At 38.8% G+C, this 16,421-nt stretch overlaps 1 protein-coding gene across 1 annotated transcript in view; it reads left to right on the forward strand.

Annotated features, from left to right (window-relative positions):
* The window catches only part of frem1b (Fras1 related extracellular matrix 1b), a 193,334-nt gene that overhangs the window by 117,576 nt on the left and 59,337 nt on the right, over positions 1–16,421 (forward strand). Inside the window, exons 20-21 of the mRNA XM_043699276.2 lie at positions 2,763–2,988; positions 11,275–11,419. Of these exons, the coding sequence (XP_043555211.2) occupies positions 2,763–2,988; positions 11,275–11,419 (371 nt within the window). The remainder of the gene's footprint in view (positions 1–2,762; positions 2,989–11,274; positions 11,420–16,421) is intronic.

Below are 16,421 nucleotides of genomic sequence, written 5' to 3' on the forward strand. Positions count from 1 at the left end.
ATGTGGACCAAACCTCGCTAAGAATTTTCTGAGGTAGACAAAGAAGTGGAGATACAAACAAGGAACCATATTAGGCCAATATGATGCTGGAGCATGTAACTTGTACCTGGAATGATGGAGAGGAGAAAGAACTGGCTGCTGAACAAGCATAGCCCCTTTTCTAAACAATTTCCCTCACTGTCTATACATCTGTCAGAAGCAGACAGGAGGATATATTTTTAAAAATTAATTGCCAGCATTTATTGACAATCCCTTGTTGTCCTTGAAGGGTAGTAGTGAGCTGCACTTCAAACTATTGGAACAAAAACAGAAATTGCTGGAAAATTAAAGCAGGTCTGGCAGAATCTGTGGAGAGAAATCAGAGTTAGCAATTGTCCAGTGGCAATTCTTCAGAACTGGTCCTGTTTGGGGCATTCAGAACTGGTCCAGTGTTGAAGAAGGGTCACTGGACCAGAAACATTAACTCTGTTTTCTCTCCACTGATGTTGCCAGATTTGCTGAGATTTTCCAGCACTTTCTGTTTTTGTTTCCAATTTCCAGCATCCGCCATTCTTTCATTTTTTTTAATTTAGTGTTTAAACTGCTGGAGTCCATTTGGTTTAGGTACACCCACCGTGCTGTTGGGAGAGAATTCCAGAATTTTGAACAAGTGACAATGAAGGAAATGCAAACATATCCAAGTCAGGATGGTGGGTGGTTTAAAGGAGAACTTGCAGGTGATGTGGTTCCCATTTATCGGCTGCCCTTGTCCTTCCAGATGATAGTGGTTATAGTTTTGGAAGCTGTTGTTCATGGAGGCTTGGTGAATTTCTGCAGTGCATCTTGTAGATGGTACACATTATTGCTGAGCATTAGTGGTGGAGAGAGTGGATGTATTACAAACAACTAGTCTGTGATGTCGTGGATAGTGTCAAGCATCTTGAATATTATCAGAATTGCACTATCCTAGATAATTGGTAGGTATTCCAGCACATTCCTGACCTGTATTTTGTATTTGGGAGTCAGGAGGTGAGCAATTCATTGCAGGATTCTTGCCTCTGAACTGCCATTGTAGCCATGTTATTATTTAAATGGCTAGTTCAGTTCAGTTTCTGGTTAATGGTAACCCCCCCCAGGATTTTGATTGTGGAGCATACTATGGTAACACCACTGAATGTCAAGGGGCAATGCTTAGACTCTTTCTTGAAGATCACCATTGCCTGGTATTTGTATGGCACAATTGTTACTTGCCACTTTTCAGCCAAATCCTGGCTATTATTCAGATCTTCCTGTGTTTGGACATTGACTGTTTCAATATCTGAGGAGTTGCAAATGGTGCTGAATATTGTACAATCATCAGTAAATATTCCCACTAACAACTTTATGTTGGAGGGAAGGTCATTGATGAAGCAGCTGAAGTTGGTTGTGCAAGGACATATGCCTTCAGAGATGACTAACCGCCAACAACTACTACTATCTTCCTTTGTGCCAGGTTTGCCTCGAACCATTGGAGAGTTTTCCCTCTTGTTGCCATTGTCTCCAGTTTTGTTAGAGTTGCTTTTTATCAAGGGAAGTTTATATCACAAAGTATACTTTGTTCAGTTTTTAACAAATTACTTCAGGTAATGATAGATAAAAAGAGATATTGTTTTATCAAACATTAGCCAATAATAGTTGCTGCAAAGTTTCAATGCTGTTTTCCAATAAGTTTCTTCATTGTGTGAGAGGGGAGTTGCTCTAAAATTCAGTGCTCTATACAAACCATTGCATTCTTTTATAATAATGAACTGACTAACTATTGTCATTCTGCAAATAACCATTATGATTTTAGAAAGCAGGAGCAGTGGTAATGCATGGTTTACATCTGTAATGTATAACCTATTGTAACATACTCAAAACTGACCAATGAAATGTTACAGCGTATTAATGGATTTTCTTATTTCTGAGGTTAACTTTTAAAAGTCTCTAACTCTATATAAAATTGATTTATCTCATGATATTTTATAAAAGCTGTAATGGTTAATATTCTTGAAATTCATTTGTCTTATGCTATGAATGCAATTTTGTTCATGTCCTCCTCAACTGCAATGTAATTTGCCTATGTTTTTAATTTTAACAAGACTTTAGCAATTCTTTATGAATATTTTAAATTTAAAATTCACGTGTTTGACTTCTATGGCCTCATCACTTCCAATTCCTTCTAACTTTACATTTCCCTTAAAACTTCCTGTCACTTCTCACTTTTTAGGGCATTTACCCTACCTTTGTCCCTTCAATCCTTTTAACACTAAACCCATCTGCTTCCAACTTCCATCTCCTCCTTTTATATCACCCACTAAACCCATTTCTTTGGCCAACTCTCTAATTTTTTTTTGACTTATCACTGTTGTTTGACCCTTACATTATTGTTGTGTACATTATATTTGGAACGTGGTGTCGCGTCTTATGAAAGTTGAAAAGGTGTTTTTGATGTTATGAAGGAAAGTCTGAAAATTATCTGCCCACCTCAACTCCTATTAATTTTTTGAAGAACCTAAGAATGAAAAAACTTAGAGGATCTGAGTTCCACTCAAAATTGTGTGTCTCCTCCACTAATATCACACTGCAGTTCCTCTGAGTCTTCACCTCTCACACAGTTGGCCACAATTTCCACAGAATTATTTTCAAGACATGCTGTCGTAATATTTATCTATTACAGAGTGGACGTTGACAAAAATGTGGCATTTAAGTTCTGATGTGTTTCAGTCTTAACTACATATCAATGACGTTTTCTTTCTATGCAGATAATGGAGGGTGATATATGTGTGATTGGCCCTGGAGTACTGAATGCAGTGGATCTGGACATACCTCAAGATACAATGATTCTCTCTGTGATTAGACCTCCTGCTCATGGAGTCCTTCTGAATGGCATCTATGGAAATGATGTTGCCAAATACAGGCAAATGAATGCTGAAGTTCTACAAAATGATCTGAGGGTACATAGCTTTAGCATGGATGAACTCAAACAAGGTCTGTATACTGTGTGCTGCAGATGTCCTCTGCTGGACACCAAACATTACTGCATAGCTGTATATAACTATCTGCTCCTTATCAGCAAGCTTGTGTGTTATTAAAGGTGGGAAATAAGCTTCGATGTGTATTGTAAAGCTAGTGTAGATAGAATAAAAGTAAATCAAAAAGAAATGATTTTGGATTTATTTTTTCCAAATCTTGCTTTTAGGCATGGTAAGTAAAGTTCTCCATAGATCTTTATCAGGAACACTTGGGGACTTACTGATTATGGATATAATGTCTGACTATTCTACTATTTGTTTAGTCATAAAACAGCACATCATGTGCAGTGGTTGCCTGAAACATTGCTGTCAAATATCAGGCATTGTTGGATCATTGTCCATTCAGAATCTCCTTTGGGACTAACTGATGCAGAGTGTTCATGTCATTATGGCAATGATTTTCAAACTTTTTCAGCTGTAGATCATTTAGTCAGGGCAAAAGACTGTGTCCTCTACTTCCTGGTCCTAACCCATCTAGTTTCTAACTGCAAAAAGTCTCAACAGAATGAATGGAAGGTACTGTGCTGTGTTTGATCACAGGTGAATGATGTGATGTTTATTCTAAGCTGGAGATATACAGTCTCATGTCGGGTTCATGTTCAGCTGGTTCTCTTCTTCATTTTCATCTCCACAGTTATTGAAAGTCCTACCTGACAGTTGTACTTGCGACAATAACATACAAAAAATTACATTGCCGTTACCTGTGCTTTTCATGACACATCACATAATCTGGCCATGTAATTCATGAGAATGGTAGAGATGAGGGTTATTGTTTGGAGAAATGTATTTGTAACATAGTGGCTTGCTATATTTGACCCATTCCTCTGTTGTAAGTGCTTTAAGTTTAGTTTGCAGCAACCATTAAAAACATTATATGAATAAAAGTAACAGGAAGCTGAAATTGCCATAATTTTTCCTCCTGCCTAGTCCAGGGAAACTGTGATCAATTGTACCTCCCCCATTATTGCCCAACTTGCTATCAACTGACTGAGTACAGACAAGAATCGCACCTGGGATGGCATTATTACTATAAATCAATCCCACACTGAGCTGCACATTTACTAACTGACCCATTAAGAAACACAACCAAATTGTCACTCATTAAGCAAAACCTGCAATAATTTTCTAGAAGCTGGAGTAATTTTGATCATGCTGTTTCCTAAAGGTTGCTTGACCCCCATGTGCCTTTAATTGATACAGGAGATTACATAGGATATACAGCCCAGAAACAGAGTGTGATGTGTTTGCGCTCCACCTGAATCAGCTTCCATCTTTTCTCATAATCAACCTCTATCCTAAATGCTAGTCCAGCTTATCCTTAGATGCATCTATACTATTCACTTCAACCGCTCCCTTTGGTGAAGCATTGCACGTTCTTACCTTTTGTTTAAGAATGTTTTTGTGAACTCCGTTATTGGATTTCTTGCTGACCATCATATATTGACTACTGCTCATTCTGCCATTCCACATAAGAAGCAAAATTTGCCCCGAATGCAGTCTATTTAAATCTTTCATAATTTTAAAGTCTTCTATTTGATCACTTAGGCTTTCAAACCTTTCCTGATATGTAAACTGTTAAGACTATCTGAGGAAGGTTAAGTCAGTTTCCTCTTTTAAATCCTCTCTGAGTCCATCACAATAAATATTTATTTTTTTTTTGCATATAACCATAGGAAGTCGTCATATCAAAGTGAAGAAGGTAATTATAAGCTTTCCTTGAGTGAAAGAAACAGGAATTGTGTTACCTGCAAAGTCTGTGGTGGCAAAAAGTAACATAAAACAACCACACAAGCAAAGGTAATAAGTTTAAAAGGTACAGAGTGTCTGGTACAGACAAGAAGAATAGCAGCTATGCAGATTGTAAGCCTTTATAATCCCTTATGTGCTGAATTTTTAATCTGAAGCCATAGTTGTTGACTAGCATCCTCAGTTGTATCAAAGTGTGTAGCAAAAACTGAAACCAACATACCCATTCCCACAGTGAAAGCACCATGGGCAGTTTCCCTTCGGTTTCATATCTGGATCCTTTCTTTTAACAATTGAATATTGTTCTACTTTCTCTGTTTGGCTTCCCTTCTCAGTTTCAGGCTCATCCTTATCTCTCTTTGATCTGTGAGAGCTTCCAGCTCTCAGTTTACCTGAATTTATGAACCTGTGCATTAACACATAGTTCTTAGCCAGACTGGTTGGCCCGCCTGGGTGCAGCTTTCCTCTGTTCCTCTACATCCATCTGGATTGGAAAGGAAATAGAGTTTTTGAACTCCTCGAGGAGAATTACCACAAAAGATTTCTATACTTGGCCTCAAATTTGAAGTGCCTGGACCACTGATCAAAAGTGAGCTGCTTAAGCTGTTTACATTGCAGGTATGTTTGGTCAGGACATTTCTTGGGCACATCTGTGGAATACGATGAACAATTTTGTCCCTTATCTATGGAAATATATATTGGCATTGAAGACAGTCCATCAAAGGTTCACTCAGTTTATCTAGGGTATGGAGAGATTTTCTTATGAGGAGAAATTGAGTAGGTTGGTGAGTATTCAATGGAGCTCAGAAGAGTGAGAGGAGACCTGTTGAAGCATCTAATGTTCCTAAGTGCCTTAGCAGGATTAAAGCAGGGAAGTCATTTTCTCTTTTGAGAGAGTATTGGACTAGAATGCATAATCTCAGAGTAAGAAATCATGCATTTAAGACTGAAATGAGGAGGAATTTCTTCTCTGAGGCTAGTGAATCTGCAGAATTGCTTGGTTTAGAGAGCTGTAGAGATTGATTTGGTGAATATAATCAAGGCTGAGATAGAGAGATTTTTAATCAATAAGGGAATCAAGAGTTATGGAGGAAAAAGCAGGAAAGTGAAGTTGTGGATTTTTAAATTAACTATGATTGAATTGAATAACAGAGCAGATTGATGGGCCAAATGGGCATCTACTTCTCTAATGTTTTATGGTCATATGATATAAATTGGTAAGCATTTGAAATAACCCCTTTTTATGCCTCACTATAAGTGGCACTCTCCTCAGATAAGAGGGAGTAAACTTCATGGGCTTCCCTCCATCAGGCTGCCCTGCAATGGCAATATTCATTGTAGGGCTGGTCATTTTAACTGCTGTGTCAACCTTTCAAAAGGGGTAAAGAAGGCATTGTGTATTCCTAATCACATTTATGGGTTAAATGTGCAAACATGAACACTTCACCTGCTCGACAGACCAGAGAAGATGGGGGGAGAAATGAATTTGTAGCAGCAAGGAATGAAAGCTTTTCTCTCTGTTTCTCTCAGCTTGTCAGAAGTCAACACCTAGTGAAAGGCAAGTTAAGGAAAAAACTATTCACTGAGAACTGCACAATATATGTAAGCTTGCCACGGCTGAGGACACCAGTCAACAATAAAACAACTGCGGTCTCGGATTAAAACTTTAAGAACTCTAAAAACTTATAAATTGCATAGCCCATATTCTTCCTCTGTACCAGACACATGTCCTTTTTAAACTTCTAACCTGTGATTGTGTATTTTATTCCAAAATCTGAATCATTAATGTAAACTCTAAACAGCAGTGGCCCCAGCACTGATCCTTGTTTAATCGATTCATACCTTCACCCTCACAATCTGCTTCTGTCCCCTGTTTTGTCGCTTGTCACCTGACTCCACATTCTCTGAACTTTTTCATTAGTACATTATAGGGCACTTTATCATTTGAAAATAAGATAAATTTCATCTGCTGTATTACTGTTGTCCACTCTGTTTCTTTCTCCAAACGTTCAATAAAATTGCTCATGCAATATATTTTCTTTGAAATCTGTGTTGCATATTATACTTATTATTTGTAAATATTCTTCTATTCTCTTGTTTAGTAAAAATTCCATTATATTTTCTATGACTGATAATAAGCCGACTGCCTCTGATTTTCTGGACATGTTTTGCCTCCTTCTTAAATATAGGAATTTTATAGCTATCTGCCTGTCCTTTGCCACACTCTTAACAAAATAATTTTTTAAAAAAATGTAGCAGTGCCTCTACTATCCATTTCCTAAATTCTTATATGGAGGCAATTCATTTGCAACACGGATTTTGTCCTTATTGAATAAATTTGTTTAAATAATTCATGACATCCTTACATATTTAAAATTTACGTATCTTGTGACTCATTTTCTTCTTCAACTTCATGGCCATCTGTTTACCTTTTTGGTAAGTACCAAAGTTAAAAACTGTTTAATATTTCTGCCATCTTTTGATCATTGCCTGTGATATTATCCAATCTATCTCATAATTGTTGTTTTGCCATCACAACCCAGTCTTTCATTGATGCAGCTGCAAAATATTTAACTGTTTATCTTTAACATCCCTTGATAACTTAACAGACTCTCTTTCCCTTCCTAACTTGTTGTTTTAATGCCTCTCTTAGCCTCTCTGTATTCTCTCTCATCATAAACAGCAGAGGAATGTATGTATGTACATAATGGATGCCTCTTTCCTAACCCTTAACTGTTCGCTTACACCTTTATTCATTTATGGAGTCTCAGTAATATTTAATTTTTGGTTTCCTTCTAAGTTATCACATCTAGATTATATTTTCCACACTCTTTTGAACATGATTTTATTTCCATGTGTTCTACATCAATATTTAATATTATTGTTGATCATTTATTTTTCTACCTTCTATCCTCAGCTCTTCAAACTTTGGCTTCATTCTAATCGATTAACTTTATTATCATTATAGTTATGTTCTTCCCTATCATTGAAAACATGTTATATTGTTTGACCATTGCCTCATTTTACATCTTTCATCTGTTTTGGTTCAGTCTTCATTATTAAATCCAATAGCGAATCTTCCTGTTAGATATTTTACATATATGAGGAATTCCACAACTCCCCACAAACATCTTCAGTTGTACGACTGCTGTCTGATAACCTAGAGATCTGAATATTTAGCCCATTCAGTTTCTGTGGCAAACAGTTAGATATCACTTATATATCTCTGTAGTTGTCTTAATTAAAGAACCTAAATAAAGTTTGTAATTTACAGAATTGCTAACACAAACCTGATGATATCAGGCATTTTGATTTTTAAAAAAGACTGTAGAAATTCAAGCATTACTCTTTCAAAGTGAACATGAGAAGATAAACAAATGTTATTTAAGGGAAGTGAGGGTGTAGTGATTATGACATTAGATTAGTAGTCCAGAACCCCAGGCTAATGTTCTAGGAATGGGTTTGAATCCTACTACTGCAAACTGAAATCTGAATTCAGCAAACAGCTGGCCTAATGGTGACCGAGTAACTGCTGATTGTCATAAAAACTGATCTGGTTCAGTAATGTCTACCCTCCTGACCACCAACAACGTCCCGGACCTCAAGCTGACAACCCATCCTGATGACCCTACTAACTCCTGACCAGAACCAACATCCCCCATCAACCACTCAACTATCCATCCAAATAGGGCCAACTACTCTGTTCTGTATTTGACTTTACCTTATTCATGTAAAGACCCAAATTCATAATGTGACATCAAACCACATGCTGAAAGAAGAATATCTGAGGATGCAGTTGAAGGAAGCAAAGGATAGTAGCAGAACCATAGAAACCTCAAAGCGTGAAATGTGCATAGCTGGTTACAGTTAGGCACGAACTTACCTACATTTGTTACAAAAATATCAACAGAGTGTAAAACTGAAAGACATTGGAAGGCTATGGAAACAAAGGTATTTTTAGATAGGAGAACCCTTTGACTGGAAAAGAAAACAGCCCATGGAAAAATGTTAAAGTTTGGCTTATTTTGTCAGTTGAAAATGAAGGGTTACAAGATCTGAACTTCTATTTCACTGTCCAACAAATAATGTGGATAATAATGTGGATGTGAAAGGCTTGCTCTATTTGATATTCCAGAGCATCCTTCCCAAACAGAGCCCATGATAGATGTGGAACAAGTTGGTGGACTGTTCAGGTAGAGTTAACTAACTTTACCCGATCATTCTCCAAAGTTTGCTATCTACCTGCTACACATTCACTGTTGGCCCTGCAAAATCCTCTGCTAACTTTATTATTCTGTGACTGGTTAATATGCAGCCTATTATTTTCACGGACGTTCATGTAAGAACTCAGTATATCAACTTCACTATAGATAATGGCTGGCAAATAGCCATCCAATCCACTATTTCTGTCTCAGGCAAAACATTGCTTATGATTTTTCAGCTCCCATGCTTAATAATTAGCTGTAGTTGCAGAAAGTGTGGCTGGAGTAAACTGTAGGCAGCAGTTTGAAGCTGCAGGCACCCTCACAAAGCAAGAGCATTTCAGTGACGTTATTTTGCTTAATGAATTGGCTTCCATGTTCAAAAGTCCCAATGTTGTTGGCATTTCATGCTGAGCACTCAGATTTTGTGCTCAGATTTTGTCTTTTGATTAGGGTCTTAAATGTCTTCCGCAGCAACCTTTACAAGGGACATAACTTGCAACTGTTTCAAAAGATGTCTGACAGTTGAGAGCAAAGTGAAATCGAATCGCAGTTCCTGAGTGTCTAACTCCTGGAACTGTCTTTGGACCATTGCTTGCCTCTGCAACTCTTTTTAATTGAAACATTCTATTTTTTTTCTTCATACTTGTTCTAATAAATGCATTGGACGATTCTTCATACTGTATGGGGTGATGCGTGTAGTTTATTAGGCACATATTAGAATCCACTATTAATGAGGTAAAATAGAATATTTATATAATTAAAATGCTATCAGAGTTTTGTGAAAAGGCAATCACGTTTGAAAGTTTCACATGGTTTTGTGAAAAGGCAATCACGTTTGAAAGTTTTATTTGTGCCTTTTGACAATGTAAAAGCAGGATGGATAAAAGGGAACTGGAAGATGCTGTGTATATTTGGATTTCCAAAAGGTATTTGATACGGTGTCATGTAAAAGGTTACTGTGCAACATAAGAGCTCATTGAGTTGGAAGTGATATATAAGCATGGATGGAAGACTGGCTAACTCATGGGAAACAGAGTCAACATATACAAGTAATTTACATGTTGGAAAGCTGCAATTAAGAAAGCTGCAATAAAGCTGCTATTTGTAATCTGTATTAATGACATTGATGATGAGACTGACAATATTGCAGCCATTTTGCAAATGTTACAAAGGTAAGAAGGAAGGTAATTTGTGAGGAACATACAAAAGTTTGCAAAGGGCTATCGATAATTCAAGTGAGTGCAGATAAAAATGGCAGGTAGAGCATAATGTCAGAAAATACATGATTGTCCACGTCAGCAAGAAGATTAGAAAATCAGAAAATTACTTAAATGGAGTCGGACTATTCGCACGGATAGATCTACATGGCCTTGTGCATGAATTAGCAAAAAAAAATGCGTTGAGATACAGAAAGTAATTAAAAATGCCAGCAGAATATTGACCTTTATTACAAGGGAAATGTAGAATAAATGCAGGGAAGTCAGCCACATTAGGGAGATTTAAACAATCCTTAGATAAGCACATGGGTGATTTTGGGATAGTGTAGGGGAATGAGCTGAGAATAGTTCACAGGTCGGCGCAACATCGAGGGCCGAAGGGCCTGTTCTGCGCTGTATTTTTCTATGTTCTATGTTCTAAATACTACAATTGTCCACGGCAGTGATGAGATGATACCTTGAGTATACTGTACAGTTTTGCTTTCCATACTTAAGGAGGGATGTTCTTCGATTGGAAATAGTTTAGAGAAGGTTCACAAGCCTTATTTCTGGGATAAAGAAGAAGTTGAACAGTCTCGGCATATATTTATTGAAATTTTGAAGAACATGAGGTGATCCCATTAAAACATAAAACAGGCTGAGGGAGCCTGATGGGGTGGATGCTGAGAGATTTCCTCTGATGGTGGAAACTAAAGCAAGGGGGCACAGTTTAAAATTATAATTTTCTTAAAGACATTGTTGAAGGGTTCTTTCTCTCAGAGAATATTTTGTCTTTAGAATTCTATGCATCAGATAGCAGTGGAGGCTCTCATTGAATATATTCAAGACTGAGTTAGAAAGACTTTTGATTAACATGTGAGTAATGGTTTGTAAGGAACAGGCAGAAAGAGGAGTTAAGGCCATAATCAGATCAGTCATGATTTTATTGAATGGCAGACCAGGCTAGATGGATTGAATGGCCTACCCCTATTATTTGTTATGATTTTATGATCTTTTAAAGGATGCTATACATTTTTATAGGATAACTACTTTGGTATTACTCTTGTTACGACCGTATTTTGTTTTCTCTCATAGGAATGAAGCTTATGTACATGCATGATGACACAGAAACCTTGAAGGATAGTTTTACCATTCAATTAACAGATGGCAAGCATGCAGTACAAGAGACCGTACACGTCAGCATTATATTGGTCAACGATGAGAAGCCAGTTATTTTAAAGTAAGCTCCAATTCTCTGATGAGAAATCCACAATACATAACCCTACATGATTTCAAAGCATAATTGGGATTGGAAGGAAGGATCAGCTTTAGGAGAGAAGGGAGGGGTCAGGGGAGGGGACGGAGAATAAGAGAAGGGAGGAAATGGATGATAGGTTCATTTCTGAAGTTTGATGCAGTTTTACATTTCAGAGTATGTCACAGACCTAAATTCTATTAATATTCCCCATACAGTGTTTGTCTTGAGGGCTGTCATTTGGTATCATTATTTAAATCTCATAGTGCGGAACAACTATATCACAAATATTGATTGATTTAACATCAATTTTTGAGTTGCTCTCTCTATTGAACTGCTGTAACTGTTCAATGAATCTTATTCAATGATACAGAACTCATTGAAACCAAAGATATCAGGGGCCATGTTTAATTACAAAATAAATGATTCAGGACTTCTGATTCAATTGAATTAGTGAATAGCAATAAAGAGTAGTGACTTCTATGAATTTTAAAACAAACTTAGTGTGGAGAGTGAGTTCCACCATTATTTATTTTCTCAATCTTCTGCTTTTCATCTTATGAATTAAGTAACTAAAATGTTGGCAGCGTATTTTGGGTAATCATTTGTTGAGTGAGGTGGGAGTACTCACTGCTGTCAAGACTTTCCAGCTTCCACACCTTTGACACCATGTTTAAAGGCCAGCTGCACACTGCTTCAGATGCTGAAAGCTAAGATCTACCCCTCACAATGTGGGACTTGACACATAAAATGTGCCAAAAAAAGGTAAGCTCCTACCACTTCCCAAACAAGGATTGAGAGTTTCTGGCCAACCAAGTGACAGAGAGGAGAACACTCCTTTGTTAAGCTGATGATTATAGAAGGCATTGCCAACAAACACAGCCAGCCTGGTCAAACATTGTACTACGAATAACTGTTATGTCCCAAGATGAAAAAGGAGCATGCAGTGTCACAACAAGGTCAATGGCTTCCTGTATTCTGCAAGGTAAGTGCCACCATCCTTTCTCCACTGCCACTTAATGCACAGGACCACCACTCATTCTACCTCTGCCACTGTACAAGCATCTCACCAGGTTGTATAAGCTACAACCTTTAGTAATGCATACATAACATCCTCTCAAGGGCCCTCATTCACTTTAACTTCTCAAACTCATCATCCTTCCTGCCCTCTGCATTTCTTACTCACTCAATGGGGACATCTCACCAGTTCCCCTAGTTGTGCATCAACAAAAACTGTTCTTATACCATTTTCATTGCACTCAATGCCTCTTATTGTCTCATTGCAGGAAAAAAAAAACTGGCGGCTTTGTCCAAATCTGGTTGGTGAGAGAAGGATGTGTGGTTGCCAGACATGAAGTTCCTCACTCCCTCTGATGAGAATATTCTGGTTTTCACTAAAAAAGAGCATGATGGCTCATATGGAGATAGGAGACACCAATGGACACCAACCCAGTAGGCTCCATTGTGCTGTGTTTCTCTCCCATTACCATCAGCTCAAACACATTCTTCTTCTGCACAAGCCTCTACCCATCTTCTCCAACTACTTACCTATCTTATTTCATGCAGGCACAAGCCACACTCACTGATTATCCACAAAAAGACCATACAGAAACCTTCACCTCTGAGGAAGCCAATAAACCTGTAGAGGGTGCACTGAGAAATCTTTCACCTCTGAGGTACACTATCTCGATTAGATTACAGACATCATGTGATGAACACATTACTGGCAGATCACTGCAACTGGCCATCGAAGAAACACCCCAGTCTCTGGCACTCAGGTCTGCAGGAAGTCAGATATCTGCTCAGCCCTTGGCAAAGGGTATGCCCCTGGTCTCATCCATAAATTACTTGATCAATCAGACCCAGAAACATCAGGTAGGTTTGCCAGAGAGAAATTGGAAGTAGACAAGCAGGAGGCTGGAAGAACACAGCAAGCCAGGCAGCATCAGGAGGTGGCGAAGTCAATGTTTTGGGTATAACCCTTCTTCAGAAGGTTGATTTCTTCACCTCCTGATGCTGCCTGGCTTGCTGTGTTCTTCCAGCTTCCTGCTTGGCTACTTTGGATTCCAGCATCTGCATTTTTTTTTGTCTCCAAGAGAGAAATTGGAAGGCTGAAAAGAAGATTGGAGGAATTCTCCAACTTTTTCATTATAGTTCTGGGTCTGAAATGTGTACCGGTTATCTCCATGGATAGGTTTATAGTCACCATGGAGACCTGTGAGTTCCCAGTGGCTGTTGGACATGTGTGTCAACCTAAATTCTATTGCTTTAGCATCAGATCTACAGTGTCAGTGACAAGGTGATGGGAATGACCTTACTCCAGGTATCTGCTGGTGTACACATGGAGGAGAAGTGACAAACACAACACTCTTCAGAGATGCCCAGGCTTTCCACCTCCTACGATGCAAAGTATGCAGAAATATAATCTGAGGAAGGTGAGTGTGCACTTGGGTCAGAGACTCTCAGCAGGACAAAGGCACCAGGTGATGACTATCCAAGTATTCCAAGCCAACCATTCCAATCATTATAGCTGGCTCCTTCTTCCTAGCTGTGAAGCATGTACTTAGACATAGTGGGGGGAAGGAAAGACAAGAATATACTGAGGACACTTCATCCTTGGAAATAACATATCACTATTGTTAATATATCTTCATTTGCACTGTTACAATGTCTGCTATGGAGTAATTTTCACTGTCAGAGTTGGTTAAGTCACGCCCATATGAGAGATAAGGAGCATCGTTACAAATCCCAAGGATATCAAAAGTTATACTCATCAAGCATTGCCCATCGATCACAAGCAGCAGATTCTTTGACTGCAAATGGCCTCAGACATTAAAGATCCTTGAGCTATGATGTTGGGGACTTTAATGCAGACAGCACTGAGGCTGAGCACAGTGTGCAGCAGGGCGTGTGCTGGAGCCGAGCCTGCAAATGTGATTGGACACTTACACAGATCCATATGACTGACAGCGAGGATTTCACATATGTCTGCAGGAAAAGGTAATACTATGTTATCTTTTCATGGGCGTTATGCACTGACATTCAAGACTAGAAGATGTGCAATGGGCAGCTCACCCATTCACTTTCCCTCATGGCATAGTGGTCTCCTCGGACAAGCTGCACAAAGTGCTGCCTTTCACTGATTGAAGGCAGTCCTCTAGGATGCTAAAGAATTGCAAGGCAATGCCACAGTCTAGGAGCACTTTGAAATATTGAAGGATAACAATGATGGAAAGGTACTGTCTTCTGTAATGATGTTTTATCTTCCAAAACTTTCTATGGAACATAGTTGGCAAATTGGAATTTCAGTTTCCACTTTTAACATCCTTGTTCTCATGACAAGGAGGTAATTTGTGTGCCCAATGTAATGTTCCCAATTGCTTGAGACCATAATTCTTTTAGCAGTGTAGGCATGTGTACTCATCCAGCAATGTGCACAATGCCAGATCCTCTACACCATCACATCATGCATTAAGATTACACTGCACATGCACAGAGAAAAGTGTGATGTTGAAATGGGGTTCACATAGAGGAATGAGGACTTGATGAGGGAGGAAAATGCCTGGTGAGGGAAAAGCAGGGAGCCAAAATGTGAGGGAGAAAGAGGAGTGGTCTTCCCTTCATTCTCATCCTTTCCATTCCTCCATTCTTTCTCTCTCTCTCTCTCTTTCACTCCCACACCCTTCCCTTCCCTATCCTTCCCCAAATACCCTCTGTATCTCCTGCCCTCTCTGTATCCCCCTGCACTCCCTGTGACCCCTGCCGGTCCTGTCTTCTCCTCCCTTCCAGCCCTCCCTCCTGACCCTTGCCTCGCCCTGCCCTGCTCATTCACAACTGTAGCTATTATTACACTTGCACATATTTGCAGGGAATAGCCGTTATACACTGTGTATCAGCAAACGCAGCCTAATTTTTATTCGTTACTCTTCGTCAATGAATGACCTGTCAATGAAATGCAAGTTGAGGCATATTTAATGCAATTGGCAAAAATAAGATCTCAAAATAAAAGTTCTTTACTTCACCCCCAAAGGAAAAGTATAATAATATGCTCCTCAAATTAGCATGTGATTGCACCATTTCAGAAAATGGCAGTTCGGATAGTACAACACAGCACAAGAACAGGCCCTTCGGCCCACAATTTCTGTGCCAACCATGACTCCATTCTAAACTATTCCAGTCTGTCTACACATGGTCCAAAGAACAAAGAATAAAGAAAATTACAGCACAGGAAAAGGTTCATCGACTCTCCAAGCCTGCATGGTATCTCTTTGTTCCATGCTTGTTCACGTGCCTGTCTAAATGCCTCTGAAACATTGCTATCTGCTTCTACCACCTTCCCTGGCAGTATATTTCCAGGGAAGTACCACCCTCTGCATAAAGAAAACCTTGCTTTGGACATCTCCTTTAAATGTTCCCCCTCTCACTTTAAACCTCTGCCCCCTAATCTTTAACATTTCTACCTTGGGAAAGAGGCTCTGATTATCCACCTATCCTTGCCTCTCATCATTTTATATACTTGGATTAGGTCAGTTCTTCACCTCCAATGACCTTAAGAAAGGACAATCTACATGGGGATTTTGTATCAATGGTCTGAGACGAATCAGATTGCTGCTTTTAAGTCCTGTCTAACCAAACTGATGAACTAAGGTTAACTGCCCAATTGACTAACACATTGCGTTGAATCCCCACCTCCCCTTCCCTTAGCACAGATCCTCTGCTTTCATAACCAACTGCTGACATTCACCAGTTCGACCCTATGCTTGTAAAAACAAACATTAAGTAAGTCAAAATGAATGTCGAATCCTGAAATATATTAAGAATGAAGTGTTATATGCTATGACTTTATCAGCCTCCATAAATATCAATGTGCCCACTTTACCCCGCAGTCCTTGACTTTGGAAATTCCCAAGCTTTTTTATCCATACCTTCCCCTGTAGAGGCTAAGATTTTATATTTGAACCCACTCCCCTCCATTCCAGACCTACCA

The sequence above is a fragment of the Chiloscyllium plagiosum genome, unplaced genomic scaffold, assembly GCF_037043375.1.
Source record: "Chiloscyllium plagiosum isolate Xiang-an unplaced genomic scaffold, Cpla_swu_hap1 HiC_scaffold_9, whole genome shotgun sequence".
Taxonomy (NCBI): domain Eukaryota; kingdom Metazoa; phylum Chordata; class Chondrichthyes; order Orectolobiformes; family Hemiscylliidae; genus Chiloscyllium; species Chiloscyllium plagiosum.